At 48.3% G+C, this 24808-nt stretch overlaps 1 protein-coding gene across 5 annotated transcripts in view; it reads right to left on the reverse strand.

Annotated features, from left to right (window-relative positions):
- CYLD (CYLD lysine 63 deubiquitinase) overlaps window positions 1-24808 on the reverse strand; it is a 134820-nt gene that overhangs the window by 45284 nt on the left and 64728 nt on the right. For all 5 annotated transcript variants that reach the window (XM_068127095.2, XM_078785321.1, XM_068127096.2 and 2 more), the window contains exon 6: window positions 11829-11946. In XM_068127095.2, coding sequence (XP_067983196.1) covers window positions 11829-11946 — 118 coding nt within the window. The remainder of the gene's footprint in view (window positions 1-11828; window positions 11947-24808) is intronic.

Genomic DNA, 24808 nt, shown 5'->3' on the forward strand with positions numbered 1-24808 from the left:
CACCAAAGCAAAAAAGTAAAATTTCAAAATAAACACAGTAACTGCTTTTCAAACTCAATTTCTGCCACTCAGTTCGATCATCGACTCCCTTGTGAAATCCTCATCTCGCTTGATCAATCCTCCTTGTTCAGAATCTCTGCCAAGCCCCACACTCTCGGTCCACCAATTCCCTGCAGGGCCGACCCAAGAAGGAAAACCGAGCCGTGTCCATAAACATAAAGGCGAAATGCATGCAGCCCACCCTGCCAAATTACTACACCTCATATATGTGTCACAATAAATGTGTTGTTTAAATTACTAACAAATCATTATGCATATATCCGGAAAGCACCAAGTTTAGCAATAGCTGTTACGGCCCTCGTATCGCGACCTCTGGCCTCGGGCCACTCTAGCCTCCATTGAGAGACGAGAGGAGAAGGTTCCATTGTTAGGAACGGATAGACTCAATGAATGGAGGTCAGAAGTCCAGGAATTAAGGCAACTCTGTGGAGTAATGGTTTGAGCATCCACTCTAAGTCTGGGAGGTCAGTGGTTCAAACCCCAGTCAAATCATACCAAAGACTTTAAAAATGGTAATTTTTATTACCAAGTATTACCAAATATTACAAATTTTTAAAATGGTAAAAATGGGGGAAAAAAATACTAAATTCTTATGCTTGCTTGACGCTCAGCAATTAAAAGGATAAGAGAGGAGTCATGCAAAATTTTATTCCCAAGAAATGTTATAACCATTTAATCCTCATAAGTTGTATATAACCAGACTCACCACTACAAGAAATAGCATCAGCCTTGGCAGGAAGTAAGCAGGAAGGACTAGTTTCGCAACCACATGTGCTCTGTATAAAACCACCTTTAGAGGCCATTTTTCCCCGCAAGCGGGGGTTGGCCTTTTTCGGGAACTGTGGTTGTTGTTGTTTTTCGGTCCCCTTTTTGAAGCAATGTTTTACGGCCGGATGCCCTTCCTGACGCCAACCCTTTTTGCCGCCTTTAACGACAAGCAGGGAATTACCAGTGAACTGGTACTCAATTTGCCGACCTCGGAAGGATGACAGGCTGAGTCAACCCCCCTGGCGTTAATTCAGCGATTGACCGGGATTCGAACCCAGGATCCTAGGAATCCTAAGCCGGCACCCAGGCCGCTAGCCCAACACCGCTAGCTCTGTATGTTAGTGCATATTGTTGTCAGTATACAACCTTATGGTTCAAGATAAAAGTGAGTACTAATACGAATTATTGTGTTTTACCATTGCCTTTAATAGAAGTCTGAACAGTATGAGAAAAGGTGGTTGTTCTGGAGCAGACAATCAATGCTGGAAAGGCAATGGCAAAACATCCATTATAACCCTTGCCAAGAAAATGCTCCAGCAGTACAAATGCTCTGTAAAGTGCATGGTACATCAAATCAAATGTGTACCACAGGAAGTGCGCTTGGCAAGCAAAGCAGCCGGATGCCAACCCATGTCAAATCCCTGAGATATGTCCAGGGAGACAGACAGTCCTGGCCACTGGTTTTGGATTTTAGGGCCTACAACCATTGCTGAGAGGAACAGCAGCATTAAAAGTTAAGTGGCTGGGACAGAAGCCAAACTGGTGGTCAGACAATAATAGGCTGTTTGAAAACAGGAAAGATGACATCAGCAGCAATGATGGATTCCATGACTTTACATATAATACAAGGTGAGATTACTGGTCTGTACATAGTTGATAAGGATCTGTTTTTGCAAGATTCTTGTGGACGGCAGATACTTACTTACAGGCAGACAGGAGATGGCCAAAGGAGAAAGAGAAGCTTAAGAGTGCAAACAGCGAAGCAAGAGAAGCAAAAGGAGGATTAGAGAACATGGGCACCAATGCCATTTGGGCCCGTCACTGCATCGGGGTCGAAGTTAAATCAGGAATCTTGGATTTAGTATGGTAAAGGGTCACATTGGTGACAGTAAAAGGTATCATATTGATAATTGCCACCATACTACACAAACAAGGCCAATTCATCAGCCAATGGCATTCAAGAGGTTAAAACTGCAATAAAAAATGGTCGTAAAAATTAAAGGTCGGTTACACGAATAGGTGGCGAAATACCAATAGCGAAATTTTTCTTCCTGCAAAAGCAGTGATAACATTACATAACATGAAATAACACTGTCCAACTTAAAACTCTCTAAACAACATTGCTATGGTAATAAAGAAAAAGCCTTTAGCAAGTTCCTTGAAAGGAAATGCACAGGAAAATTAAATTTCAGAGAAGGATAAAATAAAAGAATCAGAGAAGGGTAATTAGAATGTGTGACATCTGATGCATTTGCTGAAAGGCATCACAAGCAAAAGTGGTTCCAATCGAAAAAATTCCATCATATTAATCATTTGGGTGGTTCAAACAAGAACACAGAACATGTCACAAACTAACCCAACCAAAAAAAACAACACAAAAAATTGAAACTTTTTGGAAAGGATGTGCTGAAAGGAATATTCATTGATGTTGATACTGTCTCCAGGAAACAAAAACTGCACAGGGAAGTCGTTCAATAATTACTATGGGAGAAAAACGTTCCTTCCTGAGAATGAGGAAAATTAATTTTTGTTGTAAAAATAAATAAAGAGTCAAACCAAAACTCCGAAGCAATTTGAATCCATAGCTCCGATTTGAGTAAAAACTGCAGCTCAGGTGAAATCTCTGACAACCGAAATTCCTTTCCTCAATTGCAATCCTCGCCTCGCTCTCAATACTGTGCCGAGAACAAGCAACGAGTAAAGGACAGTGAGAAATGTTGGAGGAAATGGTAAGGGGCAGGTGAGAGTGGGGACTTTAAGGTAGCGGTGAGTTGCGTCCCCTCCTCATTTCCCCGCCACAAGTCCACAGCAGGAAAGCGAAGCTGAAATCAAGAAGATAATCCACTACCGTGCGGACAGCAAACCTAAGGTTAATCGAAGGCTTATGTAGCTTGAGCAAAACACCCTACCCAGTGTGTCAGAACTACAACACACACCTCTATCATTTTGTACGACGCCTATAAGGTCAGGTCCAAACCCACCTTGGCACAGCGAGAGGTCGAACCACCTGTTCTATACCGTTTGATAGAACTTCGCAGAGCATGGATTCGCCAAAGGCAAAGACAGGGGCTGCGCGATCGGCGCGAACTGTACCTCGGGCGGCGTTTTTCTCATTCCTGCGGGGGGAGTTCCTGTGCAGCCAGCCACCGCTTTCCATGCAGGGAAACGCTGGGATGGACAGGTACAGGGCAGGACAAGGACAGAGGGAAGATCGCTTGCTGTCCGTGAATGCGGAGCGAAACCAAAACCCGGAGTAGATTCACAGCACAGGTATTAGCGGACAATGCAGCGCATTAATGTTTCATTGCGCGGGGTAAGGTGTATGCATTCCAGCGAGTTTACGGTGACAAAATACGCGACAAGTACTGCAGACTTAAACCATGCAAGTAAGAACACGACACGCACAAACTGCTAAAAAGAAAGATCAAGGGTTGGAATGAACTCCATCGTAACAACTACAGGACGTAATGCTTGCGGAGACCACATGTGATCATATTACGATGACAACACGACCGGTTCAACAAGAGAAATGCTGTACCGTCTTTGAAGGAAAAAAGACTGGAGCGAAAACGCGTTGGCAGCACTGTCATTTCGATGTGAAAATGCGAAACCGATTAGACGGCCAAGTTACAACTGCCAAGTGAGTAAAAGTTGTAGCAGAATCAAAGCAAGAACACGATATGCATGAAGTTTCGCCAAATGGTAGAATCAAAGTACGAGCTTTATGAGCATCAAAGAGAGTGTTTTATACGATCAGATTTGACATTTCCAAATTGTAATAATTTTTTTGTTTCTTAGTTACTTTACAAAAGTGACAATTGCAAGACCCACCTGTGGAGAATGAAACAAGTATTTAACTTAAACAACCATTCTTTGATGACAAATCAGCAGTTATACAGGGTGGACCACCAGAAAAATAAAAAATATATTCCTTCCTTTTCCTTGCAGGTTGGAAAGCAGCATTTGTCGGCACACTACATCACACCAGGAAATCAAAATAATCTTTGTGAAAAATTCTGATAGGTGAAAACCTTTGCATGTGCAGTAGCAACTAAATATTTTGCAGAACATTTGGTTTTAAGATAAAATCCATACCCACATAAATGGGGTTGTTAACAGACAGTTTGTTTTTTTTGTAGTTTTTGAAAATACACACCAACATTTACAAAGTGCGACCAATTGGTGGAAAAAAAAATGGTTTAGTGCACCGTCGAGCCGTAGTTTTATTTGTCCCGTATACAAGGGCAGTTAATTCGGCACAATATTAGCTACGATTCAGGACTTCTGTATTTTTGTTTTTGTTTTTTTACAACATTGGTAGATTAAGGGTTTGGGGTTGTAAACAGACTACATGTATAACACTAAACCCTTAATCTACAAAACATGCTGTTTGTACAACATTTAGAATTAATTACCCATACTGTGATAGTGGTCTTTGACTTTCTCCATTAAACGTTTTGGGATTGCATAATTTCTCTCACGTTTCCCGATATAGGCACCAATGTAGAATGGCACAGCTCACTGTACTCATGCCTTAAATAACAAGCATTCTGAGTATTGCGCTGCAATACATGTCCTCTACCGGCAGTCTGTCGTCCGGAAAACTTGGGGAAATTACCAAGGGTTATTTACCCACAGGTTCTGAATCGTTCGTTCGTTCCCAATCGCTAATTATCTCAGGACGGGCTCACCTGTGATTCGCACTCGGGACTTCGATTTATACACCTTGCAGACAGGTCAGCAGAAGCACGACAAAAAAAAGTTGTTGATAAAGAACCTTTCGAGTCGCTAAATATCAGTAATTTATTATATTTTCCGGTTCACGATCAATGATCGATGTGTATATATATATATGTTGCTCGACTTGGCTCCGCCCCTCCTGAAAGCGCACGCTGTGTCGCGCTTTTGACGATCGTGAGACGATGCTGAGGGCACACGGTGCGGCTTGAGGATAACTCTAGAATAAATAAGAGATGTCCATTTAAAAAAATATTTTCGTTGAATTAACGATATCTGCCAAACCACGTGCCCTATCGCAAATTCCAAAAGGACATTTTAGTAGACTGACATGCTGAACAGATCTGTGAAGTTTCCCCTCGATTGGATCAAAAATGAGGGAGCGGCTCGGTTTTAATGGTTCATGCTTAAAAACGTCATAACTCTGAAACCATGTGATGCATGACGTCATGCTCGTTGACTTTTTTGTTTCTCCATGGGTATGCGATTCTGCCTGAAAAGTTTGGCCTCGATCTGTTCAGCCTTTGCAGAGAAAAGGGGGATTTCGTGTTTTCACGAAAAACAATATGGCGGCCGAACCACGTGACCTGTGACGTCATAATTACCATTACAATATTCTACAGACCGAGTCCCCCTACGGTGAAAATTTGATCTCAATCGGTCCTATTATTGCAGAGAAAATCTTTTTTAAAGGAAATTAAAACTTAAAATGGCATTGAGTTAAGGATCATCAGAATTATCAGAATTACCAAAGTTCAAAATGCCATAACTTTGTCAAAAATGATCGAAACGTCGTGAGGTTCGAACTTGATCTGTAACTTATCATGAGGATACCATGTGCCAAGTTTGGAATCATTAGCATTAAGGGTTTAGAAAAAAAGTCCGGAAAACTGTTCTTTGCGTGACGGACTGACGGACTGACGGACGGACAGACTGACGGACTGACAGACGGACAGACTTGCAGACGGAGGGACGGCGTGCAAACCTATAGTCCCCTCCGGTGTACACCGGTAAGGGACTAATAACAATATTAAACTAGATCAGCACTTTGTAAAGAGCATACCTGCAGCAGGCTGAGCAGTTTAAGTTTGGTATCCCACTGTTGGGCCAGACCTGGATTTAGACCTCAACCAAAATCTAATTGCCTTCTTCTTGTCGCCCAACCAACTCATCCACGACTTTTTGAAATATCATGCTATATATTGTTTTGTCCTTATCACTGGAAGGTGAGGAATCACTTCAAAATAGAAAAAAAAAATCATTTTATCCGGATCTGCATTTGGATCTTCACCAAAATCAAAATCGATTCTTCCTTGGCACACACACAACCTGTCCACCAGGGTTCGTCTTAATCTGTCCAAAACCTTTTGAGATATATTGTTCACAAACAGACAGACAAACAAGCAAACAGACAGACAGGAGTAAAAACACAACCTCCATACACCTTCAGGTGGCGGAATAATAAATGTTCTCTTACATGGAAAGGAACTTCAACGCAGGAGGAGGAAATTAGGCCACCCAAAGCCTGCACCAAGGTTGCCAACCTATAGTTGTTTGTCCACACTCTATCCTTTTAAATGGTGAGCCTCAAGCAAGGAAGCAGCACGTACCATTTTCTTTAGTCTTTGGTACGACTCAGCCGGGGTCCGAACTGCCGACCTCCTAGACTCAGAGTGAACGCCCTCACCAATTCAACCGCCAAGTTTGGTTGAATTAATGTTGTTATTTTTATTGGGACATGTGAAAAGTCAAGTCTATACACAAAGTTCATAAAACGTAATTATGCTCGATTCCATAATATCTCTCCCTGGTTACTCCCTCCTCCGGTATGATAGACCTGAGCCTCGTCCTGGAGGTGGGATTGCTATCTTTATCAAAAACTCTCTTCCTCACTCTCCCTGCACTGCCCTCTCTCCACCCCACCCCCAGGAGTACCTCTGGCTATGGCTTCCCCTCCACTCCCACCTTTTGTTAATATGTGTTCTGTACCGTCCACCAAACAGTGATGACTCCATCTACATCACGCTGTCTGATAACATGGACCAACTTCTATCTATTCATCCCAACTCTATCTTCCTCATATGTGGTGATTTCAACTGTCATCATGCCAGCTGGCTGGGTGTGGGTACCTCTCTCACCAGCCATGGCACCTAAGCAAAGGACTTTTGCGACTCACTGGGACTGACACAATCTGTCAATTTCCCGACCCGGATCTCAGCCAACGGAGCATCTTCTCTTCGAGACATGGTTATGACAAACTTCCTTGCAAATGTTGGCTGCTCTTCTTCTGCTCCAATCGGTTCATCTGACCATATGCTTGTTAAAGTGGACATCACTCTGGCCGTTCTCAGAGAGCCTCCTCAACATCGACGAGTCTGGCATTTCACTCAGGCCAACTAGCACGGTCTTCAAGCAGCCATAAATCATCTGGACTGGTCTCTCATCTCTACTGCCTCTGACATCAACTCATCCTGGGAATTCTTCCAAAGTAAACTGCTCTCTCTCATGCACAGATTTATCCCATCCCGACTTCAGTTGACATACCCTTCCTCCCGTCCATGGTACACGGAATCTTGTGGTGAGGCAGTTGCCCTGAAACAACTTGTCTTCGCCTCCTGGAAGGCAAATCCAACGGAAGGCATTCTCATTTCCTTTCACAAAGCCCGAAACAAGTGTGTGTCTATCCTCAGGAAAGTCAGGAAACAATATCTCTCTACTCCCCAGAGTGAACTCTCAAACCTGTCTCCATCTTCCAAATCCTGGTGGCGTCTTGTCAAATCTGTTTCTGGTGTTTGTTCCCCCTGCATCCCCTCCCTTACCTCAAACGGCTACACAGCTGACTCCGCACGTGAAAAAGCTGAATGCCTCAACTCTGTTTGCCTCAAAATCTTTTGTTCCAAACCCGTCTCTCTCTGTACCCACCGTACCCAGTTGGACCCAGCATCTCTTGGACTCTGTGTCCTTCTCTCCTGACAAGGTGGAGAAGTTTCTGTTAATCCTCGACTCTGATTCTGCAACTGGACCAGACGGCATCAGCCCACGGGTCCTAAAATCCTGCTCTGCCACTCTTTCACACCCTCTTGCTCTGTTCTCTTCACCCTCTCTTTTGCTCAAGGTCATCTGCCTTCAGCTTGGAAATCAGCCAACATTACTGCTGTGGACAAAAAGAGATGCAGAAACAGATCCTTGCAACTACAGACCAATCAGCCTGCTCCCAATCATCAACAAAGTCATGGCATCCATCATTGCTTTGGATATCAAATCCTTCCTCTTCTCCAATGGCTTGATCTCTGATCATCAATTTGGATTCAGACCAGGTCACTCTACTATGGACATGCTGCTTCTGCTGTCTCAACAATGGATGGAGGTCCTCAATGTCAAACAGGAAATTAGAGCTGTCTCCCTTGACATATCACGTGCCTTTGATACGGTCTGGCACCCCGCTCTGCTCATCAAACTCTCCTCCTATGGTATCCATGGAAATCTCCACGCATGGCTTGCGGACTTCCTCTCTGGTCATAGTCAATGTGAGGCCCTGAATTGATTTCTCTCATCTCCCCTTCCTGTTCAGGCTGGAGTTCCCAAGGAAGTGTTCAGGGTCCTGTGCATTTTCTGGTCTTCATCAATGATCTCTCTGACTCTGGAAAATCCTCTCTATCTCTTTGCTGATGACTCCACTCTCTGCCGCTCCATACCTCATCCCTCAGATAGGCAGTCTGCAGCCTCCTCACTGTCTGCAGACCTGGTCAAAATCACAGACTGGTCAAACAAGTGGAACATGTCTTTCAATCCTGACAAATCTCACACTCTCACTATGTCTCTTCGAAAAGATCGCCTCGACAACCCTCCCATCTACTTTCTCAACAATCCTCTCCAAGATGTTCTGTCACTCAATCTCTTGGGTCTCACAATCTGCCATGATCTTTCCTGGGAAAAACACATTTCCAAGCTGGCCTCCAAAGCCAGTCACCAACGGGCATTCTCCGTCGTGTGACGTCCTTCCTTGGCACAACTGAGCTCCTCTCCACATACAAGGATTTCATCTACAGCTCAATGGAATACTGCTCTCCCCTCTGGGCTGGTGCTCCTGCCTCACCTCGCTCACCTTCACGCTGTTGAAACCAAAGCTTTCAGAATCATTGACATCTCCCGCAATGAAGCCGATTGTGAGGGCCTTTCACTCACTCACCGCAGGCAGGTTGGTGGTCTTTCTGTCTTCTACCGACTCCTCTCTGGCCTAGCCCCCCCCCCCCTCCCATCCCTGTCTGTGCTCTGTCCCCCAAGTACTCCTACAGGTCGCACAAGATCTGCCTGCAACCCTATTCTGGTGAAACTGCCAAAATCAAGACTCTCTGCTCACCTTCACTCTTTCATTCCTCTTTTCTCCCACCTCTGGAACAAATTCCCTCACTCTCTTCAATCCAACTCATCCCTCCAGGTCTTTAAAAACAGCTGTTCACCACCATCTCTTATCTTCCCCCATCCAAAACCTTGATCTTTTCTACATCTGTTAATTCACCCCAGATCCACTTTTCTGAAATACCGACTTCTTTCCTGGAAGTCCTAGCAGTGTCCATGTGTTGTTTTTTTTACCTGTTCCACCACCTCCCCCCTTCCCACGCCTTCTCCCCCCCAAGCCCTCTACCTCCCACAGATCTCTCGATGTCCCTGCCCTCAAATGTTGTACTTGTGTGCTTCCCCCTCTCTCCCTATCTCGTCTCCCGCTCCCTTTATTTCGTCTTATGTGTCCATTTGTTGTTTTTTTGTCATTAATGCTCCACGCCTCATCTTGTATGAGCCTCGATCTAGTATACAAAAAAAAAAAAAAATGCAGGCAGGGGTGGAAATGTGCAACTAGATTGATGAGGATATGTGCTGCAGAGTTGTGGAATTATAATTTCAGGCATCGTTGCAGGTAAGTATGTAAGCAGAATTATGGTCACATCGAACAGGTCGTTGAGGAGAACATCTCCAAAGAACAAAATGAATATGCGATCGATTACTCACAACCCCACCTCCACCACACCTTACATTGTTTTTCAGCCTATTTAAGTCCACTGGAAGACGACGTCCCCCCTCAAACCATATGGAGGTGCTTTTAGCAGACTTGAATGCTTGCCAAATGCAGGTAGGTGAGAGCGAGTAAAAGGAATCAAACCCTCCAGTGAAGAATGAAACAAGTCGTTGACTACTCAGCCTAAACAGCCAGTCTTTGATGAATACATTGTGGATTCGTCCACAAAAACTTTCTAGTCGTAGATATAAATGTCAATTCATGAGCTACTCTGTTATAAACACAAGGACAGAAATGAAAGTCTCTGCCAATATACAGATAGTGGACAAAAAATGGATACACCAGGGTATATTGGCAGTACAACATATATGCAAAGTAAGGGGACGCCACACATACGAGATTGTTGCGCGAAATATGCAAATCTGTCTTCCCAGCAGTCCTCTTGTCGTGTATATACAAGCAGGCTGCATCTCGAGTCCAGTATTAAGAGCCAGCATCGACGCAAGAGGAGGCCTCAGTGACTTTAAACCTGGTGCAATTGTTGGTACGCATTTGGCAGGTGCTTCAGTGACAACGACTGCAGAAATTGCTAATGTGTTGCGAGGAACTGTCTCAAAGGTGATTAATGTTCGGAAAAATAGGTAAAGACATCTTCATTGAAGGGTAACAGTGGGCAAATGTGCATAATCGACAGGTGTGATGCATTGGCATTAGGCCAGACTGCGAAGAAAAACAGGAGGGCAATGGCGGACAAAATTTGTGCGGAGTTCAGCGTGGGTCGTGAGCATCCCGTATCATCAAAAGCAGACGGGAATTTCACAGAGATACCATAGTCGGGTTGCTATGCACAAACCACTCATAAGACCTGGCAATGCCCGTTTGTGGATCCAGTGGTGCAAAGAGCATAGGCAATGTCCTGCAGAGCGTTGGAGGCATGCAATATGGTCTGATGAGTCGTTCTTCACCATGTTCTTGACAAATGGACGTGTGCACGTGTGGTGACAGCCAAAGGAGCTATACAGCCCCGAGTGCCTGGTTACACCAGTAAAAGGTTCTGGCAGTTCCATTTTGGTGTGAAGCATATTTTCATGGCATAGCCTGGGTCCACTCATTTAATTAGAAGGCAGGATTGATGCAGCAAGCTACATCACCATTCTGAGTGATCATCTGCATCTCATTATGCAGAATTTGTTCCCTGCAGGAGGGGTGTCTTTCAAAAGGACAATGCTCCAGTCCACAGGCCACGTGTTGTTAGTGGGTGGTTTGTGCAGTACGAGGGCCAAGTTACCCATCTTCCATGGCCTTCCCAATCGCTAGAACTCAATCCCATAAAACATTTGTGGGACTGTCTGGAGAGGCACTGAAAGCAGTGGTTTCCACATCCATCAAATCAATGTGAATTGGAGGCCGTACTGGATGCACATGGTGGCCTAACACCCTACTAAATGATATTCTGTTGGCGTTTCAATTTTTTTGTCCACGACCTGTATAAACGTATGTGCCAAAAAATATTTTTGCTATTTTAGAATGTGCAACTCTACACAAGCACAAGTCTACAGTCTACAGCTTGATGGTCCTAGATTACTATTGAGCTCTATTTTGCTTTGGTCACCAGTGATGTCATCGACCCAGAAGCAATATTCTTTCCAACAGCTATAGAACTACTTCACTCACGACAAATGTTATTAAAATGTCACAAATGCTCAATTAATACACCCTGTGAAACACATGAAGATTCCTTATGAAACAGCTTGTTGCCAATAACAAGTTATTGGTAAACAAGCTAAGGTGAACCGATAATATCACATTCTCCCTTTTGATCCACACCAGCATATCATGCAGCCTGCTTGGTGAATTAGTAGGTTTGCACTGTCGCATGTTATCTGCTGCCCAAGTTCCGACTATTGGGATTGAAGTGCCGCAAATACAACCATTGCCAAGTGACATCACAAGCCCCATATAAAAGTGTAATGATGCAGAGATGGAGAGGAAGTGGGAAGAGAGGGGATTTAAGATGAGCGCTCCATACATTGTTGGATCGTGAGGTTGGTCAGATGGTCCGGTGAGCTTGACAGGACTCCATGTGCAGTGCGGCCGCCACTCCTGCTCGAAGTGTAGAGACCATTGCCATCCACCAAGTGCTTGTCCTACCAAGCAAGGAAAGACATGTACCATATTACGTTTTCGTCCACTCATCCTAAAGTTTCTACAAACAACAGTTTGTTTACTTCAAATCCAACACAAGTTGAACTGATTATTATCTATGCCGCCGGTGGACAGATATTATATTTTCACCCATATTTGTCTCCGTCTGTGAGCACGATATCTCAAAAAGTTATGGACCGATTCAGACGAAACTTGGTTGAGAAGTTGGGTATGTGACAAGAACAAGCAGATTAGATTTGGGTGCCGGTCTGGATGCAGATCCAGCCTAGCAATAGGATCCAAAACGTAAACTGTTCAGCCTCGCAGAGGTATGCGATCGAGTACCGTTTTAGTTGTTCCTATATTTATGTTTGCGGCACATTAAAAATAACCCATGTTTCATTCAATTATCTATCAGACAACATACAACTCGCTGCCCTATTCTTCCACCTCATAGCAGCCCAGAAAGGTCATGGTTTCACATCTCCATTTGCCAAGCATGATGTGTACTTTATAATGCTATCCCGAGCTGTTATCCAACAACAGAAATATTGCCTCCAAGCCTTAATTGGCGTTGCAAATGCTTCTCACACCACAAAGCAAGCCATTCCGCATTGCACAGAATATTGTGTGCTGAAAGAGATAACATTGAGGGACAAAACAACAGACATGATCTCCTGCTATGCACAGTGCGATTCACCTTATGAAACGATACACTTTGTGGTGTGAAAACAGCAACGGCAGAACAATGGCAGCCTCGTGGTAAATACACTGGCATCCCATATAATTTGTATACAAACCCAGCTGAAGGCGGTAGTAGTAAGGTTTTCAATTTTAAGCTACTGGAACTGAACTCATCTCAGAATGACGACCAATCGCTCTCAAACTGTGAATGAAAAACCCAGTTGTCTCACAAAGACCTCCAGAAATGTGATACTCTGCCCGCTCCATCTAGCATGATCTGCATGTTATGTCAATCCACAATCTGTGGTTGATTCTTAATACTTACTGTCTTAAGGTTTTTGTTCTCCCTTTTTATTCCTTTGGTCGTACATCACATCACTTTGGTAGTGCTTCATAACTTTGGTATACTTCATGTCTACCCTCGGTGGTGTTCCTTCCCAGTCTGACTTAGATATAAATGTGGATTTAAAGTGTTCCTATTGCCATCACCATGGCAAATAAAGGGAAAATCGACGTGGGAAGTGAATGGGCAAGTTTCCATGAACGCAAACAAAATGCGTGAATAGAACGCCCGAGAGGGAAAACAAATCGCAGGGCTAGACAAAGGAATTTCAAAGCATTACCTAAAATGCCAAAGCCGATACCAGGTGCCAATGTGTCTGGTATGTTTTAAACGTTACAGGACCCAAATTCCTCCTCTTACCTATTGGCCCACTTTGCCAAAAAAAAAAGAAAGAAGTGCAATACTCCAATGATAAAACTCAGCAACTCTTTCTTGCCTTGCAACATCTCACAAACATAGCAGCAGTTCAGTAGGACCCTCCTTGTTCACATATAATTGCATAAATGTACTGAATCAATATCATATGAAAGCGCCATTTGTTGATGACGGTGTGAAAATATTTTCCAAACGTGACCATGTAGGCTTTATCCCTCTGGCTCCCGAGCAAATGCATCCTCTTCTTTTGAGTCACCAAGATGACATCTTAAACTGCAACAGTGCAACAGCAGCTTCCTTTTTTGCTGGCTTACTCTCCACCTGCGTGGGCTGGCAGGATGGCCAAAAAGGTAGAGGCATACACACTCGCCTCACAGCTGTCTCGTCTGGGTTTGAATCTTGAGTCAACTATAAACTATCATTCCCGTGATGCACAGGCTGGATGATTCATTAATGTATGTTCTTTTCCTCGGATGGATATTAAACTGGGTGTCCCATCTGCCGACATTAGTTGGTGGATGTATATTTTAAAAAAATAATCACATTGTGTCCTTCACGAAAAGTAGGCAAAGTATTGCTGGCACCCTGAACAAATTCCAAATTCCTGCCCTAACCTTAGTCAAACGTCAGGCCTGGCTATCCAGTTCGTAAAAGACGTGGGCTAAGCTTCTTTCCCTGGCAAACCCCACAATAACTTGGGAATAATTGTGGAATTTTAAAAAGAGGAAGAAGAAAAAGACTCACTGTGAAGCTCTCTCTCAAAATATAGTATTGAGGATTGGTGAGTTCACCACAAACGTGAAAATTAATTTGTCATATCCACATACAGCAAAGCTTTCTACATGGAGTGTTCAGTGAACTGCCACACACAACACCATTTTTGATCCAACCGACAGGCTGCGTAGTGTGTGCAACAAGAGAAAGAGAAAAAGAAAAGGCCAATCCATGAATGTTGAAGGACCAGGTTTAGATCCCAATTTTTATTATCTCAACAAATATTAGCACTTGATTCCACAAACATTAGTTGATATGTGCAGTGTGCACATGCACAATTGTACATTTAAACTCCACTAGTACACCCGCTCACTACCAAAGCAACAGGGGTCGTCTTGTTATTATTTCCCATTATTGTTTCTGTTACTTATGTTAGATCAGATCATTGAAAAGATCAGACCGTACCTCACCATTCTAAATTCCCTATAATAAAATGTACTTCCGTGAGGGTGTCGGGAGAGCAGGAGGGAAATATCGCAAGTCACAAAACCCCTTGTGGAGGGGGGATATTGTTTTGTAATAAACTAAATATTATGCTATTATCATTGTTATTATTCATTGTAGAGTGTTGTTATTCTTTTGTTATTAGAAGCGGCCTTGCAAAATGCCATGAAAGTGGCAGGAAGTGTCATGTTATTAACCCTTTTAGAGTATATAGACTACAGTAGATCTTCAATCAGGTCCGATCGGCGACGGGATAAGCATAGATTGCCTCACGGATGGATGCCGGGATTCCTTCAAATTTTTCAGTTTAGTGCTCAACAGTATTAGCAACTGTGTAAAAGGGTAATCATACGGGTTTGCAGTTTATTCTATTTTTACTTCTGGTAGAGGCTGTTGCTCCCACGAAAATGCCACAATAAGCTATATATACACGTTAACACCGCTTCAAGGAGGAAACCCCCTTGGGGAGGGGGGATATTATTAGTATTAATATTGTTTTGTAATAACATAAATATTATGCTAGTATCATTAGCATTGTTATTAGCCATCATTGGACCTTGTCCGAAACGGGGGCTTTTGGATTGGGTCTCGATCGCCTGTCCGTCCTCAACCATTTCTCGGACATGCATTTACCGATTTTGTTCAAACTTGGCAAAAGCACAGTTCATGATAGCATACACGTGCCCCCACTTTATTTTGCGATCTGATTAAAGATGGCTGACTGGTAGACTGGCGGCCATTTTTGTTGTTAAAATAAACCCAGCATTGAACACGTCCTCAAACATTTCTCGGACAAGCATTTACCGATCTTGTTCAACCTTGGCACACAGATAATGAATAATGGTGTGGCGGACACAAAAGCCCACTGGCGTGGTGACATCATTCCGCGCACCAAGTGGGCGGTGGCCACGCCTGAGGGGTAGGCGTGGCCTCATGATATACACCGGGCGCGCAGCCCGGAGCGCGCGAGTGTTACAGTGAGCTCCTGAAATAAAGACGCTTATAAGTTACCGCTTGTCCGCTTCCTCCTTGCTCGCAAGCACCGCGCGTAACGCCGCGCTTTACTGGTGACCCCCTCGACGTTGGATCTGCCAGAGCGATCCTTCCACACGCGACGCCATTGCCATGGCCAAACTCATCAAACTTCCCGAATTTTGGGAGGCTCAGGCCGAAGTCTGGTTCGTCCAGGCCGAAGCCCAATTTCAGCTTCGGCGCCTCACCGGCGATGACACGCGCTATTGCCACGTCGTCGCCTCCCTCGGGCCCGGCACGGCCGCTCGAGTTGTGTCCGTCCTTCGCCACCCACCGGACGGCCACAAGTACGAGGCACTCAAGCGGCTACTCCTAGCCACGTTCGGCCTCACGGACGACGCACGGGCCGACCGCCTCCTGGATCTCCCCGAGCTCGGTGACACGCGCCCGTCGGTCCGAATGGACCATATGCTGTCACTGTTGGGCGACGAAGCCCCCGGTTCTCTATTCCGGGCGCTTTTCCGTCGCCAACTTCCAGCGCAGGTTCGCCTCGCGTTGGCCGGGACCGGGCTAACGGAACCCCGAGCATTGGCAGCCGAGGCGGACAGGTACTTCGCCGCTTCGGACACGCGGGCGAGAGTCGGCGTGGCCGTCACGGCCCTCGAGGCTGATGCTGCTGATGCTGCTGATGCTGCTGTTCCACAGCATCAGCTTATACAGCATACGCAGCATGCCGATACGCACCTCGTGACCGCCGCCACGCCCCACCCACCGCTGCGGCGAAAACCTCCACCGCGGGGAAACCCGCCAACTCCACCGGCCTGGCGGAGCCAGCCGCGCTCCTCCAGCTCCACCACCTGGTGCTGGTTCCACGCCAAGTTCGGCCACGAAGCTCGGCAGTGTCATCCGCCATGCTCCTTCAACAGGTCGGAAAACGCCCGGGCCGGCGCTCAATAGTGGCGATGAGCGCCGGCCGTTCGAGCAGCCTGCTGTTCATAATGGACACCTTCTCCGGGCGCCGTTACCTGTGCGACACGGGAGCGCAGGTGAGTGTCGTTCCCGCTGGCACGTCAGACAAGCACGCCGCGGGTGGGGGCCCCGCGCTGCTTGCCGCGAACGGGACGCCCATCCGTACGTACGGAAAACGCTGCCTCTCTCTGCGGTTCGGAGGGCAGGTTTTCCGATGGACGTTCGTCACCGCCGACGTGCCCATGGCACTGCTTGGCGCGGACTTCCTGTGCGCTAATGGGCTCCTGGTCGACGTCAAGCGCAGACGTCTTGTCCAGGCCGAGACATTCAGCTCGCTCGCTTGTGCGTTGCCCAGCTCAACAAGCGGCTTGCCAAGCGGCTTGCCGAACGGTTCGGTTCCGGCCACGTTGGTCTGTACGCTTCCGGCAGCGGACGCATTCACCCGCCTCCTCGCCGGCTTCCCGGCCCTCACGCGGCCCACCTTCTCGGCGGGGGCCGTCAAGCACGGGGTGGCCCATCACATCCCCACCGTCGGGCCACCGGTCTACGCCCGGGCACGCCGCCTCGAGCCGACGAAGCTGGCGGTGGCAAAAGCGGTGTTCGCTACCCTGGAGCGACTCGGCATCGTTCGGCGCTCAGAGAGCGCTTGGGCGTCGCCGCTGCACATCGTGCCGAAGCCTGGCGGGGGATGGCGACCGTGCGGGGACTATCGCCGTCTCAATGACGCCACGACTCCCGACCGCTACCCCGTCCCCCACATTCAGGACTTTTCCGCCCGTTTGGCGGGCAGGTCCTTCTTCTCGAAGGTGGACCTCATACGCGGCTACCATCAGGTCCCCGTCAGGCCGGAGGACGTCCCGAAGACGGCGGTCATCACGCCATTCGGACTCTTCGAGTTCCTGCGCATGCCTTTCGGCCTGAAGAATGCGGCTCAGGCGGTCCAGCGACTGATGGACAGCGTCCTGCGCGACTTGGATTTTGTCTACGTCTACCTGGACGATATCCTCGTCGCCAGCGCATCCCGCGAAGAGCACCTACGCCACCTCCGCACGCTCTTCGAACGCCTGGGCCAGCATGGCCTGATTGTGAACCCCGCAAAGTGCCGGTTCGGCGCCGCCATAATCGATTTTCTGGGGCACCGTGTCACCAGGCATGGAGCCGTCCCCCTGCCGGCCAAGGTGGAGGCGGTGAAGGGGTTTCCGCGCCCCCGCACGATCAGAGGGCTGCAGGAGTTCCTGGGCATGGTGAACTTTTACCATCGGTTCCTGCCCCGTATCGCCCAGCTCTTGCGCCCCCTGCACGAAGCTCTCCGAGGTAAGCCGGGCAAAGGCGACGTTACCTGGACCGAGCAGATGGACACGGCGTTCACGGGCGCGAAGCTCGCCTTGGCTAACGCCACCATGCTCGCGCACCCGGCGCCCGATGCACCGATCGCCCTCACCACCGATGCCTCGGACTACGCGGTGGGCGCGGTGCACGAGCAATGGGTGCGTGGAGCTTGGCAACCGCTGGCGTGCTTTAGCCGGCAGCTTCGCCCGCCCGAACGCCGTTACAGTACCTTCGACCGCGAGTTGCTCGGGCTTCACTTGGCGGTCAGGCACTTCCACCATCTGCTCGAGGGCCGTGCGTTCACTGCCTTCGTCGACCACAAGCCGCTGATCTTCGCGATGGGCAAGGTCACCGAGCCGTGGTCTGCCCGGCAGCAGCGTCACCTCTCGGCCGTGTCCGAGTACACGACGGACATCCAGCACGTCGCGGGGAAGGACAACCCGGTGGCGGATTGCCTTTCCCGGGTCGTCGCCCACGCAGTCCACCTCGGCATCGACTATGCCCGGATGGCAGCGGACCAGGCCGCTGACCCCGACGTCCAGGCCTTGCGGACCGCCGTCACGGGCCTCCGCGTCACCGAGGTGCCGTTCGACGGCGCGGGCGCGGCCCTCTTGTGCGACGTCTCCCTCGGGCGTCCTCGCCCCATCGTGCCCGCGGGCTGGCAGCGCCAGGTGTTTGACGCCATCCACGGCCTGTCCCACCCGGGCGCGAGGGCCTCCCAAAGGCTGATCGCCGACAAGTTCGTCTGGCATGGCCTCCGGAAGGCCGTCCGCGGCTGGGCCAGGACGTGCCTCGCGTGCCAGCGCGCCAAGGTGCACCGGCACACCCAGGCCCCGTTGGCCCCGTTCACGGTGCCGGAACGCCGGTTTGACCACGTCCACGTGGACCTGGTGGGACCTCTGCCCCCCTCGCGGGGTTTCACCTACGTCCTCACCATGGTGGACCGCACCACCCGGTGGCCGGAGGCCGTGCCCTTGGCGTCGACAACGGCGGCCGATGTCGCGCAGGCTTTCATCGCCACCTGGGTCGCCCGGTTCGGCGCCCCCTCAGACATCTCGTCCGACCGCGGCCCCCAGTTCACCTCGGAGCTCTGGGGGGCGGTCGCGCAGGGGCTTGGGGTCCGGCTGCACCGAACCACGGCCTACCACCCCCAGGCTAACGGCCTGTGTGAGCGATTTCACCGCTCATTGAAGGCCGCGCTCCGGGCCACCCTCTGCGATGGCGGCTGGGTCGACAGGCTCCCCTGGGTCCTGCTGGGCCTCCGGACGGTGCCCAAGGAGGACCTGCGCGCATCCGCGGCGGAGTTGGTCTTCGGGCAACCGCTGCGGGTGCCGGGCGAGTTCCTCCCCGACTCCACGGCACCATGGTCCGCGGCACAGCAGCGCTCCGCTCTGCAAGAGACCGCCCAGAGGTTCGCCCCGGTGCCAACGGCATGCCACGGGCACCCACCGACGCACGTCGCCCCGGAGCTTCGCACGGCGGAGTACGTCTTCTTCCGCCACGATGCCCACCGGACACCACTGCGGCCCCCGTACGACGGGCCTTTCCGCGTGCTGGAGACCGGGGCGAAGCACTTCACCCTGGACATCGGCGGTACTCCTGACCGCGTTTCGGTAGACCGCCTCAAGCCGGCCCACCTCGACGTGGACCATCCAACGCCAGTGGCCCGACCCCCACGTCGGGGCCGCCCCCCTGCGGGCGGACCCCCGGCACCGCCCAGCCCCGCCGCCCCCCGGTCCTGCACCCATCCCAGGGGCAGCCAGGGGCATCCCACCTGGCATCCCTGCACCCCGGACGCCACCGATCGCCAGGGGGCGCTTCGGCCGGGTCATTCGTCTGCCCCGCAAACTGGCCCTCCAGGTGCGCGGGAATTCTGGGGGGGCGCATGTGGCGGACACAAAAGCCCACTGGCGTGGTGACATCATTCCGCGCACCAAGTGGGCGGTGGCCACACCTGAGGGGTAGGCGTGGCCTCATGATATACACCGGGCGCGCAGCCCGGAGCGCGCGAGTGTTACAGTGAGCTCCTGAAATAAAGACGCATATAAGTTACCGCTTGTCCGCTTCCTCCTTGCTCGCAAGCAGCGCGCGTAACGCCACGCTTTAATGGCTTACATATGCATGTCATTTTGTTTCGTGATCAGATCCAAGATGGCCGACTGGGGCCATTTTGTTACTTAAACGTGTCCCCAACCATTTCTCGACATGCATGGACCGATTTTGTTCAAACATGACACAAAGACAACACATGAGAGTATACGTATGCAGAAGATTGTTTTGTAATCCGACCAAAGATAGCCGACTGATGGCCTTTACCTCTGTACAGCAAAAGTACTAAAACCACAGGGGCTATGACATTTTATGCCTTTTTCTCCTTACTTTTGTTATTAGAAGAGGCTTTGGAAAAACGCCATGATAAAGCTATCTTAACACTGATATACACCTAAACATGCAACTAATACATGCAACTGATATACACCAGGTGGGGATAACACCCTTGAGAAGTTGAGGAGGAGAAAGGTAAATCGCTACAACTGACCTGACCATCGTGACCATCGTGTGACTGACCATCGTGTGACCCTTAGTTTCCCTATCAAGTTTGGTTGAGATTGGATAAGTAACGACCGAATGTGTCACGGTCAAAAATCGTCAGACAGTTCAACCTTGGCACACATTGGCAGGCACCCTCAAAAGTTAGCCAATGTATGTAAAATCCCAGCTGAGTCCATGGTGCTCGAGTTATTTGAAATCCCTCAGTAGGAGGCCGAGTCAAAAGGTCTTCTTCTCTCCTACCAAATGCAAGTTGGTGGAATGTTTTATATCGTCTCACTTCTGGTTTGTTCCTCCAGTTATCTAGTCCCCTGTCCTCCAAGAATCCACCCAAGTCACATGTGTTGTTCTTGAATAATTATCAACTCTAATCCTACTCACCATTCCTTCATCCAGCTATTCTCTTGGCTATGGACTGACTCCTTGTGCCTGTTGTCTACTGCCCCTCATTCATCTTTCAAAGTGTTGAAAATAATGAAGGCATTTATAAAAATAAAGAAATAAATATCCATATTTTGGCACCCTGGGAGTCGTTTGCATTGGCTGGCCAGTGGCCACTGAGGCTGTCCATCATTCCACATTGGTGACACGACCAAATATAAAAATGTATAACTATGATGGTTATAATAGGTTAAATACACGTTGGAATGAATGTGTGATTATATTTTTTAGATCGTTATCTAGGAAGATAATGGATTTTCGTTTTCTTTTGAATGCAGCACAAGGCTGTGGGGTAGCATCATTGGCCAAGACACGGCTCTGCCACTGATGCAATGCCCTATTAAGGCAGGCATTTGAAATTAGTTCCAGGGTGCCGGCGATAGCTCATCTGCTCTTCTCAAGGGACACCGTGGGGTCTTCAATGATAACCAACTAACGTCGGCAGACGGGACGCCCGGTTAATATGTACATTTCAAGGTTGTGTATATTTAAAAAGGAAATATACTATACATTCCCTTCTCATAATTATTATGAAGAAAAAAATCCCTCCATCGAGTTTGTCAAATTGTGGTGATTTTCTCTCCATTCCTTTAAAATGGCTAGGTATTTTCATGTTGTGGTATCCAATATTCATATTTTTGGTCTTTTATATGCACATTGACTCCATCTGCATGCATGTTTTCCTGTCCTGTCCATCTGCACGTTTTGACATTTACCCTGTTTGCTTGCGAGTCCCTTGTCATCTTGGCCCGTCAATAGCAGCTACACTTTCACAGATACACCGCACAGTATATTTATTGATCCCGTAATGGCAGCCCACAGATGTCACACTTTCACCCCTTGTCAACCTATTTAACAACTTGATTATTTTCACCCAAAATCATAGCCAATGTATCTCTGCTTTTTGGCACAATTAATTTTGTCCATCGTTTTACGTTTGGGTGTGTACCCTGGATAAGAATAGGTACGCCGTATCCCTGCGTGTCGAAGAGGCGACAAAGAGGGTTGGCGTCAGGAAGGGCCTCCGGCCATAAAAACATTGCCTCAAAAAGAGAACCATGACAATTACAACTACATATGGGCAGGGTACAGCCCGAAGTGGAGATCGGTTTCTGAGGTTTGGGACATGGAATGTAGGGACAATGACAGGGAGATCAGGAGAAGTGGTGGAAGTATTGGTCAGAAGAAGAGTGGACATATGTTGTGTGCAAGAGACGAGATGGAAGGGAAGTGGTGTGAGAATGGTGAAGGGTAGGCAGGGACAGAAATACAAGTTTGTGTGGCAAGGGTGCATGGAGGGCGTGAATGGTGTTGGTGTCCTGTTTTCTGAGGAGTTTGTAGACAGTGTGGTGAGTGTGACTAGAGTGAGTGATAGGTTGATGATGGTGAAAATGATGATTGGAAAGCTCTTGGTGAACGTCATCTCGGGATATGCTCCGCAGGTTGGTCGAAGCGATGAAGAGAAGGACAAGTTCTGGTGTGCGATAGAGAAGCTGATGGAAAACGTGAAAGATGAGGAAGTTGTTGTGGTAGGAGGAGACCTAAATGGACATGTGGGAAGGAGTATGGATGGTTTTGACGGAGTTCATGGGGGTTACGGATATGGTGTGAGAAATGGAGAAGGTGAAAGGATTTTGGAGTTTGCTGATGGAGCTGATTTGTTGATTTGTAATACTCAGTTCCAGAAAGAAGATAATAAGCTTGTTAGATACACGTCAGGTGGGTCGACGACAACCGTTGACTACCTGATGGTGCGTAGGCGAGATAGGGGGCACCCCCGGGACACAAAGGTGATCCCGGGGGAGGAGGCCGTTTCACAGCACCACTTGGTTGTCTGCGACGTAAGGGTGAAAGGTGCGAGGAGAGCTCGGCGGGTGAAGTACCAACCGAGAATGAAGGTGTGGAGGTTGAAAGAGGTGACAGTAAGGGAGGCATTAAAAGAGAGGCTGAGTAGGGTCGAGGATAATGTGGTTGAGCTTGAAAGTGGTTGGATGTCAATGAAAGCTAGTCTGTTGGGAGCCGTAGGTGAGGTATGTGGATGGACAAAAGGACCACCGAGGCACTCGGAAACATGGTGGTGGGATGATGAAGTTGGAAAGAGGATTGACGAGAAGAGGAAGAAGTTCAAGGAGTGGCAGAAGGCGAAGGGTACGGGAGCAGAAACAGCAGAGCATGAAAGTTATAAGGCAGCCAGGAAGGCTGCAAAGAAAGAGGTAGCAAAGGCGCAGGAGGCATGTAGGAAAATGTTCGGAGAACGCTTGGATTCGGAAGAGGGTCAGAAAGCAGTATTCAGGATTGCAAAGCAGATAGCGAAAGAGAGGTGTGATGTGATATGTGATGGGGGTGAGTTGCTTGAAGGATGAAGTGGGACAAATCGTTGTCGACCCAGATGGAATTAAAGGAAGATGGAAAAGATGTATGGAAATGCTGTTGAATACAGAGAATGAATGGGATGGCAACATAGAGAGTAACCCAGTTTTAGGACCGGCAGAGAAGATAACTGAGAAGGAAGTTGAGGAAGCGATAAAAGCAATGAAGGGTAGAAAAGCGGGAGGGCCGACGGGAGTTGTGGGAGATATGTTGAAGGCAGCAGGAAGTTGGGGTGTGAAGAGAATGACAGAGAAATGTAATCTGGTGGTGAAAGAAGGCCGCATTCCAGTGGATTGGGAACTGAGTACCCTCGTCCCTCTATACAAGGGGAAAGGTGACCCTCTGGAGTGTGGCTCGTACCGAGCGATAAAGTTATTGGAGCATGGAATGAAGGTATTGGAAAGGGTGTTGGAGAGGAGGATAAGGAAGAAAGTGAAGATCGACAAAATGCAGTTTGGATTCATGCCAGGAAGAGGAACGACAGACGTGCTTTTCATTGTGAGGCAGTTGCAGGAGAAGTACATGGAGAAGAGGAAGAAGTTGTTTCTTGGGTTTGTTGATCTGGAGAAAGCATTCGATCGGGTTCCACGCAAAGTATTGACATGGGCATTGAGGAAGTTAGGAGTGGAGGAATGGTTTATCAGAGTAGTGATGGCAATGTACAAAAGAGCGCGCACAGCTGTAAGGACGAAGGACGGGAACAGTGGTGAGTTTGAGGTGAAGGTGGGAGTGCATCAGGGGTCGGTACTAAGTCCACTACTATTTGTAGCTGTGATGGAGGTGCTGGCTCAGAACGTAAAGGAGGGTTTACCGTGGGAGTTGTTGTCTGCAGATGATCTGGTGTTGATTGCGGAAAGTATGGATGGACTTAAGGAAAAGATGAACAAGTGGAAGGAATGTATGGAGACAAAAGGTCTGAAGGTGAATATCGGAAAGACGAAGGTGATGGCAAGTGGTAAAGCATGTGGTGAGGTGGAAAGAACTGGGAAGTGGCCCTGTGCTGTGTGTAGGAAGGGTGTCGGAGTGAACTCCATTCAGTGTACAATGTGCGCTGAGTGGGTTCATCAAAAATGTAGTGGTCTGAGAGGGTCATTAACCAGTGTGGCAGCTACATTCAAATGTAAGGTGTGCACAGAGGGAGCTGCAGATGGAGGAAATGTTGAGTTGGATCTTGGAGACGGCGTGAAGCTGGAAGGTGTGAAAACATTTTGCTACCTCGGAGACATGCTGAATGGAGAAGGTGGATCAGACTCGGCAACGGTTGTTCGAGTGAGATGTGCATGGAAGAAGTTTCGGGAATTGAGTGGCGTGCTGATGATGAGGGGAGTGTCGTTGAAGCTGAAGGGAAAGGTGTATGCTGCATGTGTGAGAAGTGTTATGATTTATGGGAGCGAGACATGGGAACGTAGAGCAGCAACGAAGGTTGGAAAGGGTGGAAATGCGAATGGTTCCACGGATGTGTGGAGTATCGTTGAGAGAGAGGAAGACAAATGATGAATTGCGAAAGATGATGGGAATAGAGCCTGTGATTGATGCTGTGAAGAGGAACAGGTTGAGATGGTTTGGTCATGTGTTGAGGAAGGATGAAAGTGACTGGTTGAGAAGAGTGATGG

Source organism: Myxine glutinosa, chromosome 10 (assembly GCF_964187855.1).
Source record: "Myxine glutinosa chromosome 10, kmMyxGlut1.1, whole genome shotgun sequence".
Taxonomy (NCBI): domain Eukaryota; kingdom Metazoa; phylum Chordata; class Myxini; order Myxiniformes; family Myxinidae; genus Myxine; species Myxine glutinosa.